Source organism: Ochotona curzoniae, unplaced genomic scaffold, assembly GCF_017591425.1.
Source record: "Ochotona curzoniae isolate NIBS_2020 unplaced genomic scaffold, NIBS_Ocur_1.0 contig_21, whole genome shotgun sequence".
Taxonomy (NCBI): domain Eukaryota; kingdom Metazoa; phylum Chordata; class Mammalia; order Lagomorpha; family Ochotonidae; genus Ochotona; species Ochotona curzoniae.
Window position 1 is genome coordinate 11,257,318 of NW_024465322.1, and position 18,086 is coordinate 11,275,403.

At 42.3% G+C, this 18,086-nt stretch overlaps 1 protein-coding gene across 5 annotated transcripts in view; it reads left to right on the forward strand.

The window, feature by feature from the left end:
* Window positions 1-555: 555 nt before the first annotated feature.
* SPOCK3 (SPARC (osteonectin), cwcv and kazal like domains proteoglycan 3) overlaps window positions 556-18,086 on the forward strand; it is a 117,282-nt gene continuing 99,751 nt past the window's right edge. The window contains exons 1-2 of one of the 5 annotated variants that reach the window (XM_040971422.1): window positions 556-683; window positions 1,078-1,266. In XM_040971422.1, the coding sequence (XP_040827356.1) occupies window positions 1,078-1,266 (189 nt within the window). In that variant the 5' untranslated portion in view covers window positions 556-683. Of the gene's footprint in view, window positions 684-1,077; window positions 1,267-18,086 lie in introns of those variants that run through there. The other 4 variants (XM_040971423.1, XM_040971426.1, XM_040971425.1 and 1 more) reach the window with 4 other exon arrangements.

An 18,086-nucleotide genomic window follows, 5' to 3' on the forward strand; every position in this document is an offset into this window, starting at 1 on the left:
TCACTCAAACACTTGGAATGATTTCCACCTTTAACAGACAAAACCCCCAAACCCTTCTATCCCCAACCCCACGATTTTGAGGTTTGTGCTCCTGAAGGATCCAGAAGTTCACGACAAACTTGGGAATTTCTGAACTGAAACACGTATCCTAAGACCCCAAATGGCCTTGCTCTGAGGCGGAGCTGGGTGCAGGCTGACAGGAAATCAAGTCCCGGGGATCCCTGTCCGGTGACGCATAAAGTTTTCCCTAGATTCGATTTCCCACAACGGCCGCTCGGGGCAGGGCAGACTGCGCGCCCTGTGCTGAGACCAACGGGGACCAGGGACCAGGGGGCCGCCGGCTCTCCTGCTGGAGCTCTGGCTCCGGCTGGAGAGAGGGGAGCGCGCTCAGGCAGAGCCGAATTCCTGGGCTCGCAGCTCGCGTCTCCCCGCGCCCCAGCCGAGCCCTCCTGCGGAGCGCGGCGCCAGCGGCGGGACGAGCGGGGCCGGGCGGGAGGCGGCGCGGGCGGCGCGGGCGGCGCGCCGGGCGGCGTGGGAGGCGGGTGCGGAGCGCCGGGCGCAGGGCGCTGAGTGGCCGGCCGAGGCGGCGGCGCGTGCGGAGGCTCGGGCGGCAGCGGCTAGGCGGCGCGCCCGGCCGCATTCTCCAGCAGGAGCCCCGAGAGCGCACCGCCGGCTGCAACAAGGTACGGTGTGCTGAGGCGGCGGCGTGGCGGGCCCGGAGCTGCTCCCGGGGCTTCCTCCCCGGCTCGCCACCGTGTGTGTGTGTGTGTGTGTGTGTGTGTGTGTGTGTATGTGTGTGTGTGTGTGTGTGTGTGTGTGTGTGTGTGTGTGTGTGTGTGTGTGTGTGTGTGTGTGAGAGAGAGGGGGGGAGAGAGAGAGAGGCAGAGGCAGGCAGAGAGTCTGCGTTTGGGGAGCAAGCCTGAGGGGAGGGGAACCCTTAGACCTTGCTGGTCTTTCTCCTCCCTGTGCCAGGTGGAGGCTGCATGTTTTCCACGGGTGCCCCGAGTCTCCGAACCCCTGGTTTGACCAGCCGCCTCCCCACAACCCCCACAACCTGGCCTGTGTCTCCTTCTCCAGATGCTCAAGGTGTCCGCCGTGCTGTGTGTGTGTGCAGCCGCTTGGTGCAGTCAGGCGCTGGCAGCTGCCGCGGCGGTGGCTGCGGCCGGGGGGCGGTCGGACGGCGGTAATTTTCTGGATGATAAACAATGGCTCACCACCATCTCTCAGTATGACAAGGAAGTCGGACAGTGGAACAAATTCCGAGACGTGAGTGACTGCGCGCCCCCGGCGGCTGCGGCGGCGCGGGGTGCAGTGGGGCGGCTGGTTGGGGAGTGGGCTCGGCGTTCCCGGGAGCGAGCTGGGGCGCTGGGGGAGGACACGGCGGCGCCTGGGCCCGGCCGAATGGATGCCCACAGTCCTGGAGGGCAAGCCGGGCTCCAGCGAGGCCGCCCCCCACCGCGCGCTCCGCTGCCTGTGCCCATCCCCGTACACCCTCAAGGTTTGCAAAGTGCCGGCTCCACCGTCTCAACTTTTTGCCTGATGCTTCTAGGCCCGGTAATAAACACCCCGCCAGATGCGTATTCGCGTGGCAGCTCCACTTAAGTCGACTGGCATCGATCCCCAAGCTAATGGGCCATTAAGGAATCTGAGCGAGGGACCGAGGGAGGCAGATGGAAGACTTAGAAAACGCCCGCCCTCCTGGGATGGGAATGGCGGGGATGGATGGTGGTTTGGCGGCACCCTTAGGCAGATCCGACTTGAGGTTAGGCTGGCCCTCTGACCCAGGACAGGTCTGGCAAGGCAGCAGAGCCAGGTTTGATTCCAAAAGGAATCTGCTGGGTGGGGGTAGTTGGAGTAGGACCTGGGCACCTGCTGGTGACAGTGAGGAGAATTAAATGATAGACTGCTCCCAGGAGTTTTGCTGCTGGGTTCTGGGGACCCCGCTGAACTGGGAACGCACTGGATGCCTTGGCTGGCGACGGCGGTCAGCTTCCCTTCACCTGCTGTGAATGCAGCCCTGCGGAGGAGGGCGGCCTGTGTCCTCAGCGCGGTTCCTCTGTGTGCGTCCAGCTTGGTGGTACCGGGGATTGGAGTCCCAGGCCACCAAGGAAAAACCCAGCGGGCCAAAAGGGAGCGACAGGGATTCTCAGACAGGTGACTAGCCCTGGCGTGGCATTTGAGAGAGTTGTGAATGGTGTCCACCCCGGGCTGCGCTGCCTGAGTGACTGCAGGTCCTCCGCTGGCCGGATGGAGGGCAGTCATTGGAAGCTTGGGCGATTTGCCCTCCTGGCTCCTGCACCCTGCCCGGGCACTCCTCCAGGAACCACCTCTGTGGTGAGGGGTTCTGGAAGGAATGGTCCTGCGGATTTTACCAGTAGGTGTAGCTGGTTGACGCCTGGGTGCACGTAATGAAACATGGTACTTAATGGAGACTTGATTTTATAGACACAGCTGAGCCTGTTATTGCTGAAGGAATGCTCTTATAAAAGCAAATCTCTTGGGCATCTAGTTTCAGTTTATCTTAATAATAAATGAAATAAAAAACTAGGGAAGGGGATATTTATAAACTGGACAGAATGTGTTTCACATGCCCCAATTTGGGGAACAATTGAAAATTTTCACAGTATTACAATATTTCCAGTTACAATATTTAAAAAAAATTCATGGCTGTTCAATTTTTTTTTAAAGAGCTTTGAGCTTTTTTATTTAAAACATATGAAACCTTGACATCATTCAGTTACTCTGTGACATCTCTTGTTAGCTTATTGCAGCATGGAGTGTGCCTTGGGCAGTCTGTGAATTTGAAACTCTTGAGAGAAGCTGGCTTGCCTGCTGCAGACCTGTCGTGGAGTTTATGCAGGCAGAGAAGGTCGTTGTTACAGGACTCATACTTTCAGATGTTCTGAAGTGGTCTTAGGGAACAGTCTGTCAAAATGGGATCTGAATGTAAATGCTGCTTCATGAGGTGCGTTAGGCAGATATGACCTGTCTGGATATGGCTAATCTGAAGCACTCGCCTGTTCTCCACACTGCCTCTGAGTAGGACACTTCTGTTTCTCTCTGGAGTCCTGGTTCCCCCTTGAGCCACCTGTGGCTGGTTGTGACTGTGGTACACTGCGAGCTGAGAGCACGCTTCTTGAGTCCTATTGCCGAGTCATCGATACAGACTCTTCTCAGGAGTCATTAGCTTTGTCATTTTTTGTGTGTAGCTTTCAGGATGTGGTTTATTTTTCAGTTACTTTTTTGATCATACCGAGTGGCTGTAAGGCATAGCTTGAAATTAGAGTGTGGTGTAAATCTAACTCGCAAGGCTAAACAGGAACATTTATTTGCAATAATGGATTTCCCTGCTCAGTCTACATGAAGGCGAGAGACAGGAAATCTCAACTGCTTAGGAACAATTGGACTGAAGTGTATTGCTTAGTCTCTTCCCACTTAAAAAAATTCACTTAGGAAGAGCACGGGAAGGTGCTTCAGCTCAGTTCATCCTGGTAGTTAGTCCCTGCCTTCAGTTTGCTGTGACTATATGCAACTTTGAATTGTGCCTTCTTTGGAATCCTATTTGAAAAATCTCTTGAATGTTTCTTGGTAATGCAGCTCATTCTTATTTTGATATGATTTTTAAAACAACTGTTACTGCATATTTTATCTGTAATACAAATACATAAATGCATTTCATTTATAAGAAAGTTTTAAGAACAAAGGAAATTTTATGCCAGAGATAGCAAACTTAGCAATTACCACCTCATATTTCTATAATTTCTTCAACATAAGTTACAGATAAATAAAACCACAGACAAGTTTACAGTGATTAAATAGTCATAAGAAAAAACTTCAAATAATTTTCACCACTCTATACTGGAAACATTCATTGAATAAAAAGTTAACTTTAGTTTTTCTTCAGAGTACATAAAATGCAACTATATATAGACAGTTTTTTAAATCTAATTGAAAATTACTAATATATTTTGTTACTAGTGTGAAAATGCTAGAAAGTTTTTCATTTCCCAAATTCTAGTTGAGACTTTAATCTCCAACTAGTTTTCATTGGAAAGTCAGATATACAGAGAGAAGGACAGACAGAGAGGAAGATCTTCCATTTGTTGATTTACTCTCCAAGTGGCCACAAGGCCAGAATTGCACTGATTCCAAGCCAGGAGCCTCTTCTGTGTTTCCCATGCGGGTACAGAGTCCCAAGGCTTTGGGTCGACCTGAACTGCTTTCCCAGGCCACAAGCAGGGAGCTGGATGGGAAGTGGAGCCGCTGGAATTAGAACTGGTTCCCATATGGCTGGTATGTGCAAGGCGAGGCCTTTAGCTGTTAGGCTACCGCGCTGGGCCCCTCCAGGTTTTAATACAGTAAGAATTTGGCTTAATCTGAACAGCAGAGGCATCGGTATATGTGAAAAGAAGGGCAGGAGGTAGAAGCAGCCGTCTGTGTTCATGGTATAAAGTTGCGATTTTAATATAAAACGAAAAGGCATTGTTAACAATGGGATTGTTGAGCAAATACACTGCTTGTATGTTCTTTCCTGTAATTTTAGCTCTGTTAGCTTGTGTTAAAAGCAAGAACCTGAGATTTGTTGGTGGGAGAAACGGGAAATTGCCACTGCCTTCTCCAAGGATAGGAGAAAGAACTCTTTTATGACAGTCTTACAAATATCTCAAAATTGGAAACCAGAGCCATTGTGAGGAATATTAATCATTAGCTCAGATGGCTCATAGATGGCCTACTTCGAACATTTATATTTTATAAACTCTATTAAACTGCACCCTTTATCATATAATAAATTAGTAGAAAATTTGGAAGGCATTGAATTAATTTGGTGACAGATGAGATGACGCCATCATCGGTCTTATTTTCATGTAGTTTTGATTTCACCAGGTAGGTACAGGTAGTGTTTAAGGACAGAAAAGGAAAGTAGGAGATGACCTCATATTCCCTGTGTTGGAAATTATATTGTTCAATATTTATTTATTTTTTATTGGAAAATGAAATTTACAGAAAGAAGGAGAGACAGAGAGAAAGATCTTCCAGCTGCTGGAGCTGAGCCAATCCAAAGCCAGGAGCCAGGAGCCAGGAGCTTCTTCTGGGTCTCCCATGTGGGTGCAGGGTCCCAAAGCTTTGGGCCATTGTCTGTTGCTTTCCAGGTTACAGGCAGAGAGCTGGATGGGTAGAGGTGCAGGCGGGATTTGAACTGGCATCCATATGGGATCCTGGTGTGTGCAAAGCGAGGACTTTATCCACTAGGCTATCATGCTAGGCTCGGGAATTATGCTCTTACGTAAAGCTCTAGTAAATGGGGCAGTGATGGTTAGGTTACTTTTTAATAAATCATATAGTGAGATCAAGTTTGTGCCATTAAATTGAAAATCAAGTAGTTCTAGATTAGGTTTATTTTTCAATTAAAGTACCTGGAGCTCATTTTGAACTTTGTTTTAAAAAAAGAGTTACCATTTGTGCTGCAAAACCCATAATCAGCTTTAATTTACATTTATTCCCTAAGTGAATTTTAGTGCTCTTGAGGTGCATTGAAAGCACAAGTACAGCTCTGCATTTTAACTTGAAAAAATAACCTTAATGTAAGCTAGAGAATGTGTGTAACATTGTAGAAATATAAAATGCTGGTTGGTGTGTCCCAGGAAACTCGGGTTAATTGATGGCTTTTTCTGAAGTGCCTGATTAGAGAAAAGGAGGTGAGCCTTTTCAACCGAGTTGAATTGAAGTAAACCTTTCTCCCTTTTCTTCCTTTTTCCTCATGTTTCATCTGGCTTCAGGCTCCTGCGGGTACAGGTCATTACAGGGAAAACAGTGGCTGATTGAGAGGGACACTTGCTGTCGGTCAGTGGGTGACCAAAGGCTCCCGGGAGTTTATTAACTTTCATTGTAGTTAGACAGTAATAAAACGATTGGTTTCTGTGCCTACTCCAAGTAAAGCACTCTGTGGCTGTATACGGTGTTTGAAATAAACCTGGAGAAATGTTAAAGAATGCACACAATATCTGTTTGTGGTTTATGAAGCTTCATTGTCTTGAATAGCAGTCACACCCCGAGCATCAGGAATTCCTCCTTTATGCTAACAACTTCTAATGTTGAAGTACAATATTTTTAAGTTTTTAATAGGTAAAAAATATATTGATAACAATGAAGATGTCAAAAATAATTGCAATAGTGAAATCAGTGGTGCATTGGATTAAGTTGCTTCTTCTGACAGTGGCATATCTTTGTCAGAGTGCAGAGTCGAATCCTTGCTCCTCTGCCTAGATCCAGTTCCCTGCTGGTGCACCCTGTGAGGCAGCCAGATGGCCAAGTCATCTGTGTGCAAGACCAGCTAGAGATCTGATTCCTGGCTGCAGGCTGGCCAGGGCCTGGCTGCTTTGAATAGCTGGGGAAGAAAGAAGTAGGTCTCTCTCTCATGCCTCTTTCCTTGTTTCTCTGCCTCATTCTCTATTGCTTTGCCTTACAAATAAAATCACAAAAAAATGATAATAGCTGAGCTGCAAGTTCAGAGTTTACACCATCAGTACAATCTTATTAGATAACTTAATTGGAAATAATGAGAGCATTTTATTTTAAACTGTGTATCATAATAAGTGACATAAAATAAATTCATACATTTTCTCTGTTGTATGTGACTAGGGCACTCAGAAATAGGCTCACTCAATTACATTTTTGAGTATCAATTAAAAGTTTTAGTATTATGTGCTTTTCATCTTTGCTTTCTTATTTATTAAGAGTTGAGCAGTTTTAAGTGAATTATTATAGGCCACTCAATATTTTTTGATAATAGAAATGTTATATTTGATCTTTTGAAATCATAGCTTCAGCTGTTTTTATCTGCTAGAGCAAGAATGAAATGATGATTGGGATTATTTATTGGAATTTGTGTCTTTACTAGGGAATCCCGGTGATTTTTTGCTCTGATGGGATCAGTTTATCTTGAAGTTAGAGTGAAAGACTCGTGGTTGATGGTCCTGCATTACTTTTATACATACCAGGGGTTGCACGTTATGTCCTGCCCAAAGAAAAATGCTCATTCCTATATTGATACCACTTTGCTAGTGACTTGTTACTGGCATTACAAGGAATGAGGTTTTTTAAAATTACCGAATAGTTGCGAGTATCTCAGGTGAGCAGGAATGGTGTTAAAGGGGCTTTAGCATGTTCTTCCAGTGCCGGTTTGGCTTACAGCTGTTGGTCATGACTGTGCCTATCCACTGTATCCTCCCTTCTCCTCCTTCCCACCCCCACATGCATTTTTAAAGCACATCAAAACCGGGAAGGGAATATTTGGCTTCATTCGCATCTTAGGAATTCATAAATTCTTATTGTATAATATCAACACATAACACATGTAATTTGAGTGCAATCTAGGTTTAATGGATTCTCAGAGAGTCTGCCAGTTTGTCTGGAGTAGATTACTGTTCCACATGTAATATTGGGGTAATATAAAGCTATTGATATAAAAAAATTGAAGTCCTACCATGCGTAAGATAGGTTGGAATAGACCTAGCTTACTATATTTTAAAGACCTTTTTATCCAAAAATTCATTTCAGATATTAAGTAGCACAATCATTGAACATATATTCATTGCTTTGGAGTTTTGTAGCTAAAGAACAAAATTAATTAGCTGCCAGACTAAGGAAAATATAGAGTGAATTAAAATCAGTGATTTCTGTCTTTTATTCTTAGTGAGGTTAAGCAGTTTTGAACTTTTCATTGCTAAATTTTAAACTGTTTGAAATAAGGTGCTTATATCAGCTACGATGATGAAAAGGAAAAATAAATCTTTTGTACTGAGTGTTCCAGGTAACTCAGTGTGTTTTTATCCTTCACATAAGGAGAAGCTCATCTAGCGCGAATAAACGAAGAGGAAGCCAAACGCAACAACTCAATCTCATTTTCTTCAGATACATAAAGCATTGCTGGGCATGTGTTCCTGAACATAGTGAGAGACTACTAGAGATAGCACCTAAAAATAGGAATTTGATGGTTCTTTAATCATAGCTTACTCCTAATTTCCTATCACCAAGCTACTTTGTGGCTTTCAAAATATTTATACAGAGTGCTTTCGGCAGGGTATTCTGACATAGGAGCTTGCTAATTGCTTTGGCACGTGGTATTAGCATCTGCTGTCGCTGTCCCGCAGCGACGAACTTGGTGCACGGAGCCGATAATAACACGCGTGGACCCTGACTGATGGTCAAAGCCGAAGTTTATTAGGGGCATCAGACTTTATACACTGAGAGTCCGTACTGGGTAGGGGAGGAAGTATCGAGCTCATAAACAAAACCATCAACTGTTTTCGCACTCTAGATTGGAATTCCTTTAGTCTTTACATCGCACTAGGTGTTCTCATTTACATGCTGTTTACTCAACCCGTGGGAACTATCTCCCAACGGGTATGCAAGAGATAGCCATTTGGTCGTTTTCATGCAAATACTGCCCAATGAATGCAAACCTGTGCTCGCTGGCCTTCCAGGCTCACAATGTCCTCCTACAATCTGCTAAAGAATCCATTTTGAAATAACAGGAGAATATTTAGAGTCCTTTCATGACATACAGTAGAGCAGAAAATTATAGGTAAGGCTGCCTGAGGTGCCCTTGGCAACATCTGCTATTCCCCTTGAATGTCCCACTGGCGATCAGTCATCTACAGTGAACATTCCCCGAGGCACAGCTGTTCTGGCACCTTGCATCAACAGCATCAACCTCCTGCAAGCCAAGAAACCTTTTTTTTTTTTGACATAAAAGTATAGTTTCCAAGAGTTGAGCTTTGATATACATTATAGTGTTGAAGAACTATTGTAGTTACTGAAATTGGGTGAATTAGAGACTCACTTCATGCTGAGAAATGAGGGAGTGTTCATTTGGAAGCTTTGAAACTTAAAAAGCAACCCTTGGCAAGGGCGTACTTTATGCACATCAGTGCGTTGGCCATCTTGTCCCCAGAACCTCATGCTGATTAAAATGATAACAAAGGCCTGGAGTTTGGTGTGGCAGTTAAGTCACGTCTTGCGATACCTGTATCCCATAATCGAGTGTCTGGTCTGAGCCCACTTACTTGGCTTCCCTTCCAGTTTCCTATTGATACATGCCCTGGAGGCAGAAAATAATTCTGGATGTGCTTGGATCCCATTCGTGCATGCAAGAGTCAGATGAGATTCTAGTTCCTGGGTCAGTCCGGCTCAGTCCAAGGTGTTGCAGACATTGGGGGTCTGAGCGAGTGCTGGTTCCTGGGTCACTCCATTGCAGACATTGGTGGAATGAGCAAGTGCTGGTTCCTGGGTCAAGTCCTGGCTCAGTCCAAGGTGTTGCAGACATTGGGGGTCTGAGCAAGTGAACTGGGCTTCTCTACATTTCAAAGAACATGAAAATGAATAAACAAAAATGCTATCTGTGCTTGCTAGGGCTGCTGTTATTTATATCAAAATTGAAAAAATTCTTTTTTTATATAACCATTTCTTTTGTAAAAGTTTTTAAATTGAAACAGCTGCTAATGGAGAAGGGCATATTTACCTTACATAGTAAATTAATAAAGGCAGAAGACATCATGCATAGTTTTATAGAATAACATGAATTTGGAAAAAGAGTTGGCTGTATCAGCTATATACAAGTGCTTCAAGTCTTTAAAGTGATTGACAACCACACAGAGTTTATAGGTCAGTAAATATCTGGAAATCTAATTTAGGATTGTTCTGTTTGCTTTGTGTATCTGAAAGCACTTGGCTTTCCTGCCAGAAATCTTGCATGAGGCCTATATACTTACATGCACTGAATGCTTCGATGCCTAGACTCAGGAGAGTGCTAGAAGAAGAAAGATTGGTGTCAACCTGAGGGGTAACAGAAACAGCCAGGGTCCAGGTGTCTTGTGAGGTAACTGCATGAGAAGCAGAGTAAAGAGTCGGAACATCCTTGAAAGCTGAGTTAATGCTTATTTTGTTGTAAACACGTCAGCAGTTCTGAGCTCATGGCAATTCCTCCATGGCAGGCGAGCCTGCTCAGTGTTCCTGAACGACTGAGGGTCAGGATGCCTTGGAACCCGTCCTCTTGGACTCTAAATAGGTACTTTGTGAATAACGTTCTTGGTAAGTGGTAGGTAGTTTAGGGTTTCTAGGTGTAATTAAAAAATATTTCTCTTAACTATTTGTGTTTTGTAAGCTCATTTAATTTTTTCTTTTTTGTTGCTGAACTAAACTTGTGATTAAATAAAAATCCTGTGTATTGCATTTGTGGGTTTAACTTTTTATCTTACTTGAATGAAACTATATAAATAACTTTCTCTAAATAACATAGTCAGAATCTTAATAATTTCATTTTCCAGGAATATGGTAGTAATTGTATCACTTTATAGTTCTTTGAGTATGAGCAAATACCTATTTAAGATTTGTTTCTAAACTGTACATAAATTATATGTTCATTGCCACATTTCTTAGATAAATATTGGCTAAACACTTAGAAATAAAGATAAATGGTGTTAAAAGCATATTGTAATGAAATGCATGTTATGTAAATTTGAAGTAGCATGTTTTACACATTTTGTAATATTTTTATGTATTACAATTTTCAACTGAAATAGATTTGTAAGTTAAAGTGACTGTAGTTGAGTAAGTTCAGGTAGTTTATCAAAATTTGTTTTCGTTTTGGAATTCAGATTCGCTAATACAATGCACATAAAGACTAGCATGATTCTATCTTACATTGGTTAGTCAGTTTTAAAGATCCAACCCATTGGAATAAGGTAGTTGGTGTGTGTATGCTCAGGTTGGTAAGATGTTCATTTTTGTGCTGTGATCCTGTTTCAATTTATCTTACTTTGTAGTGTTGTTTTTCAATCAAGAGCATTGATTTTTGCAATGTAATTTAAAAAAAAAGTTTCTACATTTATAAAACTGACTCTTTTCAAAGCTAATTTTCTGACTCAGAACTTCCTAATCATTATAGGTTAGAACAACTCAGAATTTTGGGATAGCCAGGATTACTTTATCCAGAAAATGTTTAGATTGACAAAATGTATTTTCAAAAGTTGAATGACTTGTGGCACACTGTTGTGGGGAGATGTGAGGTGCTGGAATATCTAGCAAGGCCTTTAGCTGAAAGGTGTGAAAAGCTCTGTTAGGAAAATGGTCATGAGCTTTTCCTTAGCCCTTGATTCCTCCGCATTGCTCCCAGCACAGTCCTTCGCAGGTCCTGCTGGGCTCTTTGTGGCACAGTTAGAATCAAGATGGGTTACTCTTCCTTGCTCTCCACTTAGATTGTGAGAGATGACCTGTGTGTGTTTGTTTTAAAGATTTGTTTATTTTTCTTTGAACGACAGACTTACAGAGAGAAGGAGAGACAGAGAGAAGGATTTTCCATTCTCTCATTCCATCTCTAGCTAGCTGCAGTGGGCAGAGCTGAGCCAACCTGAAGCCAGCAGCCAGGAGCTTTTTCTGGATCTCTGACACAGGTGCTGGGTCCCAAGATCTTGGGCCATACTCCACTGTTTTCCCAGGTAACAAGCAGGAAGTTGGATGGGAAGTGGAGCAGCCGGGACATGAACTGGTGCTCATGTGGGATCCTGGCGCATGTAAGGCAAAGATTTGGCCACTGGGCCATTCTGCCAGCCTGACCTACATGTTTTATGTGATTTTTGTGTTTGTAGTTTTCCTTCCCGTTCGTATATGAACTTTGTGCTTTCAGCGAGCCTCTACAGTAGTGCTTATTGATCAGTTACTTTCTCCTAAAGGAGATTTCTCATGTGTTGCTCCTCTATTCTAGACTTCATTCATCCTTTAATGAACTGCAGAGTAGGGCTGATTGACTGCAGCTGTACTTGCCTTCCAAAAATTCCTGAATAATATTGCCACGAGTAGGATAATTCATGTTTGTACAGTGAATTTAAAGGGAGATGGCTTCCCTTTAAAAATGTTAGAGTTCTCATAAGCCTATAGGATAATGTAACGTAGGTGGGAGGTGGACCATCAGAACGAGTCTGAAGTGACAGAGAAGTAATTATCAGAAAGGTTCGGCAGTGCTTAGGAAAGAGAGCGAGTCCTTGCAACATTAGTCTAGGGCTGTGTAACGTGTAGAAAAAGAAGAAAGCTGTTCTGAGTCAGTGCTCATGCAGCCAACATCTGATTTCCATGGAGCTCAGCCTCAGGGAAAACATGTGCCAGTCAGCTTGACATGTTGTTTTCTGCTGGCAGGACCAGCTTTCTGCGGCTTCAAGGCTGGAAGCCAGGTCCTGGGTGGTGGTAGATTCATCAAGGTAGTGTCACACTGTCCTCCTTGCTATCTAGCCAGGATTCGTCTGGCAACAAATATCTCCAGGAGATTTCTGTCCAAATGTTAGCACCAAATAAATGTCAATTTTTTTGTCCCCAGAGCCCAGATCCTTTCCCTGCCTGTTTCCAAATCATTTCTGCTTTCCCATCCCACTTCCCTCATATATTCCTTACAGATCTAATTATATTAGTATCTATCTTCATGCTACGTTTCCTGCTTTTTCTTACTGTGTGGCTTAATCGCTGTGAGCCCTTCATCCATGAAAGAGGCCAAGGCCTTGTAATTTATCACTTCCCTAGATTTTCTCATTTTCTTATGGTCCATTTCATATCCATCTTTTCCCATGACTCCTGTGAATTCCACAGTTGAATGTCATCTCTTTTTCCTTGAATCCCTGAAGCTTTTAAGAGGCAGAATTAGAGTCAGAGATGGAGAGAATGGTGTTTTCTCTGAAATTATTCCTTGCATAGTAGGAGTATAGAAGAACACTCACCAAGCAAATTCACATACAGATGAATGCATGGGAATGTAACTTTGTATTTTCTGATTAAGAGTGAAAGTGGTGTAATTTTGTTATTACTTACTTTCCTTTTATGTTTTTGGTGGAAGAAGGTCGGAAGGAAGCATGATAGGCAGACAGAAAAAAGGCGGATGGTTCTTCTGTTGGCTGGTTGGCTCACCCAATGCCCACAGCATCTAGGACTTGGCCAGGTGGGAGGCAGGAGCCTCGACCTCTGGGTTCTGTCTGTCAGTACAGGGATCTAAGCACCTGCTGCTGCCCAGGGCACACATACGCAGGAGATGGGAATTAGAATTAGAGCATGGAGTAGGCACTCCTTTGTATGCAGGCGTTACGAGAAGCATCTAAACCGCCGTGCCAAATGTCTGATTCTAATGTTGACAGAGATATCAACAGATTAGTACTGCTAGCTGACTGCACAACATTTAATGGTATTTCCCCCAGGGTTTTCATCAGCATGTCAGTTAGGGAACATATGCTCGTTTCCAGTTTCAGACAATCTGAGATATCAGATTTGCCTGTTAAGTGCCAATAAGTTTGAGCTATGGTGAATAAAAAAGAAAAAAAATGTTAACAAAAGTTTGCCATGTTGTATGTGACACATTTTTGCTCTTCTAATTAGCTAACTCCTGATCTGTAATTACGATGAAAATGTCTTTGGTAGCTGCTGGATTTTTGCCACAAGTCATCACAGACGTTAGCCATCCATAGGCAGTGTGTCAAAGGCAGAGGAAGAATTTTCATTGACTTTTGTAAAAGTGAGAACCTGAAGAATCAACGTTGATGAACTGCTATTAAAACTCATTTATTGTCTGTACATAATATTAGATGAAATTGTAGTTTATAAACTTTCTTGAAGATCGTTTGTTAAAAGTTTACTCTTTAACTTGGTTTCATAGTAAGAAAAATAATTATTTACTGCCAAGAGCAATGATTTGGAAAGCACCTACTGAAAAGACAATTTATCTGAGAAATGTTAATATAGCTTGAAGTTTTATCATGTAAATTAAGAAAAACATAGGGTTTTGTACTGCAAATGATGAGCTCAAAATTTATTACAAAACTTTTTTATTTTACTTATAATCTTACACAGTTACCCACTTTCTGGGGGAGACACTTAGATTCAAAAGATAGACACATGGATTTATAGCCTATGACATGGATTAAAATTATTATTATTATTATTTTGTAAGATTTATTTATTTTTATTGGAAAGTCAGATTTACAGAGAGAGGGGGAGAGAAGGAGAGAGAGAGAGAGAAAGATCTTCCATCTGTTCGTTCACTCCCCAAGTGCCTGCAGTGGCCAGATCAAAAGAAAATGGTGGTTGTAGATTTATCTGATTATGCTGAATTCACTGTGTTTATGCTATTATGCAGTAGCTTAAAACCCTGGTAAATAGTAAGGAAGCTAGATACTGAGGTCTCTTACAGACTGGTCCACAGAGCTAGCAAGGGGAAGGTGTTTAATCAAACCACTTATTGCATGTATGCTATTACCTGTGGTTGACATGAAAAGTGTTATGTTTACTGCATTCCAGGTGGATAATCTTATAGACAATTTTAAAAAAATAGATATGGTTTTTTAAAATGTGACCTAGGCTTTCTATGGTCGCTTTCTTGTCTGTTTTGGTCTCTAAAATCTCCCAATAATTAGCTAGGAAGATAACAACAGTCCTAATACGGTTTAAAGAAAGACAAAGCATTTAATCTATCTTAACTGTATGAAAAGCTGATTTGATTGACCGTACTAAGTTGCTTGTTAAGACTTAGCGTTAAACCTCTATTCATTACTACTTTAAAGATCTGTTCTAAGCAGTCTGAAAATGCAACACATGTGCTTGGTCTTCGGCATGGTCTAAGACAATATTCACAACTGGCTCGTTAGATAAGATGAAAAAATATTTAGATAAAGATGATTTGAAATTAGCCATCCTATCGAGGACAAATAGAATTGGTCTCATTTCCTGAGCGCATCCACATCAGATGAAGAGACACTAAACACCAAAGTATAGTGTGTCTGTTATTAGAGAGATCACGTGAGACCCAGCCTCATTTGGGCGACCTGAACAACAAATAACACCTGCATAAGAAATATTTTTTTCAGAAAGTTTTAGAAAAAAAAGCACAGTAATTTATACTAAAAGCACAATTTTACTGTGTGCTGTTTTCTGAGATACTGCTCAAACATGAATGAATCCACTATGTGGAGATTCTCAGATGCTGTTCCTCTTAAGCATACATGCACCTGTTTTTGAAAGTTCTTTTTTTAAAATTTTGTATTGTTAGCATCTTAAGGAAATCAAAGCCTGGAGTTACTGATCTGATTGACTGCTGGGCAGAATGTATTCAACCAAAATAGAGACAGAAAATACTTTGAACTTTATAAATAAAGCTCCCGATTTCTGGCTTCAGTTTGGGCTGTTTGGATAACTGGCAATTTATTGATTTTGTAAAAGTTCAGCTTAGTATTATAAATCAAAATAACAGTGGTTATTGTCAATGATATGAATAATGATTAGCATATATTTACCACATGACAATGTGAATTATGAACTTTATATGTTCTAAGGTATCATCCTCCAGCATACTATAACACAGTTAATATTATCCTCTTTTTAAAAACAGGAAACGAGGAGAGAAGGTAACTCTCCCAGGTTCATTCAATGGGAACGCTCAGGGATCACACTCAGGCTGTACAAGAGCATGGCCAGAGTAATGCCAGACAACCACTGCCATGGCATCTAGGTCTAACCTCGTAATATTACACAGAAGATTACAGTGTACTGAACTAAACAAATGACATCTCTACTATGCTCATGAAGTGTAATAGAAGCAGTGGAGGATGGTCCAAAACTCTGGGATTCTGCACTTGCACGGGAGACCGGGAAGAAGCTCCTGGCTTCAGATTGGCTGACCTCTGACCATTGCAGCCACTTAAGGAGTGAACCAGCTGATGGAAGACCTTTCTGTCTGTCTCTCCTCCTCTCTGTGTATCTGCGTTTCAAATAAAAACAAATATTTTTTAAAAAGAAGAACTAAATATCTTCAATATCATTCTTGCAGTTTAGATTTTGCTTCCAGCGAGTTTATTCAAGATACTGACCAAGAGGTTCAACTCAAATCCTCGATTTTAAAACGCTGACAACACATGAAACAGACCCAAATCTCTCTCACAAGGTTAGGAAATGTAGCCGTTTGTTTGAAACATGACTGGGCAAACCCAAAGTCTTTATTTTAGAAGCAGTTTCTCTCCCCATTATTGCTAGATAGCTGTCTAGAGTTACATCAGGCACTCTTCAATGTCCTGTTGCAGTGAACTTCTTGTTTAATATTTGACTGGTACATTTCTTTAGTAGAAAAGTTATGGTAACCAGTTCTCTGAGGCCTTCACTTTCTAATCAAGACATATTCTAAGGTATTTTTCAAATGTGGCTGTTTTTTGCTTGAGGAAATCTGGTGACAACTGTGGTGAAATGGTGGCTGAATCACTTGTGGGTTAATGTGGTTTATTATTCAGGCCCCTTCCTGGGTCAGCAAATGTAGTCTTCACTTCTGTAATCTATAAACTGAAGATGATAATGGGATTTATTTTATGGTGCAGCTATGGTGCTTAAGGGAATTAATTATGGTAAATTAATTTCTGGCTCATATGAATTTGCAGTAAAGGCTGTTACTAAATCCTGTATGATGTCGATGTTGCTAGATAGAACAGACTTTCTGTTACAGCGGAGAATGATGTATGGTGAATTAGGAACATAATCAAATATCTATTTCATTGTGCTTCTGAATTCCTGTGAATTGAAATATGCCACCTAGTTGATTGTCTCTGAATTAAGCTAGTGATATATTCTCATGTCAGACTAAAGGGACAGTTAATGGCCAAATACAGGCGGGAAATAGGCATAAGAAGGAAAGGAAATTAGTTTTGAAGTGCATTCACATTGAAGCCTCACTTTAGGATGTGTTCAGTGTGCACATAAAGAGGAAAAGTCCTTTCATTATACATATTTTACAAGAGCAAATGGAAAGTTAAGCAAATTGCCCTCAGAACCATTTTGAAAAATGAGCATCCTGGTGGGTCGTGAACCATGTGGCTTCAAATAAATGATCCTCGTATGATATTCAGAGAGCTTTCCCCTGTGCTCTGTGCCAGTGTCCTGTGCAGGTCTCTACGACTAGATGCACGCTCTGTGTCTTCCTTCAGTGGGCCCTCTGGGTCATGTTAGGCGGAGCCGGTCGCCTTGCTGACGTAGGACCGTTTGCTGTGATTGTTCTAAGCTTTGGAACAATCCTATTTACAGTCTGATAGATTGCATGCTGCTTTTCATTCTTTTTTTTTTTTTCAAGGGGTGGCTTTTATTTTTTCTGGGAACTCATTTCTGTAGGTAAACCATAGTTTTCCGTGGCCCGTGTGCACTTAGAATCTTTGTGGAATACTGAATTGCTAAGATCAGTGGCATCACAGGGCATTTATTCTCTTAATTTCTACTTTGTTTTCTTCAGGCTTCTTTATCGTGAAACCTTTCCAGTATCACATTTTACTAATATTTCTGTGGAAGTCATTTTTTAAGAAGATTATTAGTCTTTCCTCGGCATTTTAAAAAAATTTACTTTTTTTAATTGGAAAGTCAGATATACAGAGAGGAGGGGAGACAGAGAAGAAGATCTTCTGTCCGTTGATTCACTCCCCAAGCAGTCGCAATGGCTGGTGCTGTGCCAATCTGAAGCCAGGAACTAGGTGCCTCCTCTGGGTCTCCCGCACAGGCGTAGAATCCCAAGATTTTGGTGCGTCCTCGACTGTTTTCCCAGCCCCAACCAGGGAGCTGGTTGGGAAGTGGGGCCATGTGATTAGAACCGATGGCCATATGGCCCAGAGGACTTTAGCTGCTAGGCTACTGCTCTGGGCCCTCCTGTGCATTTTGCTTTTTCAAAAGTGTTATGCTGAAAATTGCAGTCTTAAGTTTAGGAGTGATTTCATAGTTTCTGTATCTGATGGAAGTTCTTTTCTAACTTACAAAAATTTCTATTTTAGGAAATTTAAAAGGATGTTTGGATAGAAGGTAATGCTGATTTGCTGTTGAGTGCAACAAACTTTCTCAAATGCTGAAGGTTCAAACCATAAGTAGTTCACCTTTAAATGTCTGGCTTGACTGAGCAGGGCCCAGCAGTGCCTTTTTCAGGATGCCCAGACTGGAGGCGTGGGGTTCTGTGGGCTCACTGATGTTTCTCAGTCATCCTCTTTGGGAACCTGGCAAAGGGTGGCTGAAAACCGCAGCCTCTCACCTGTGTGCCCCAA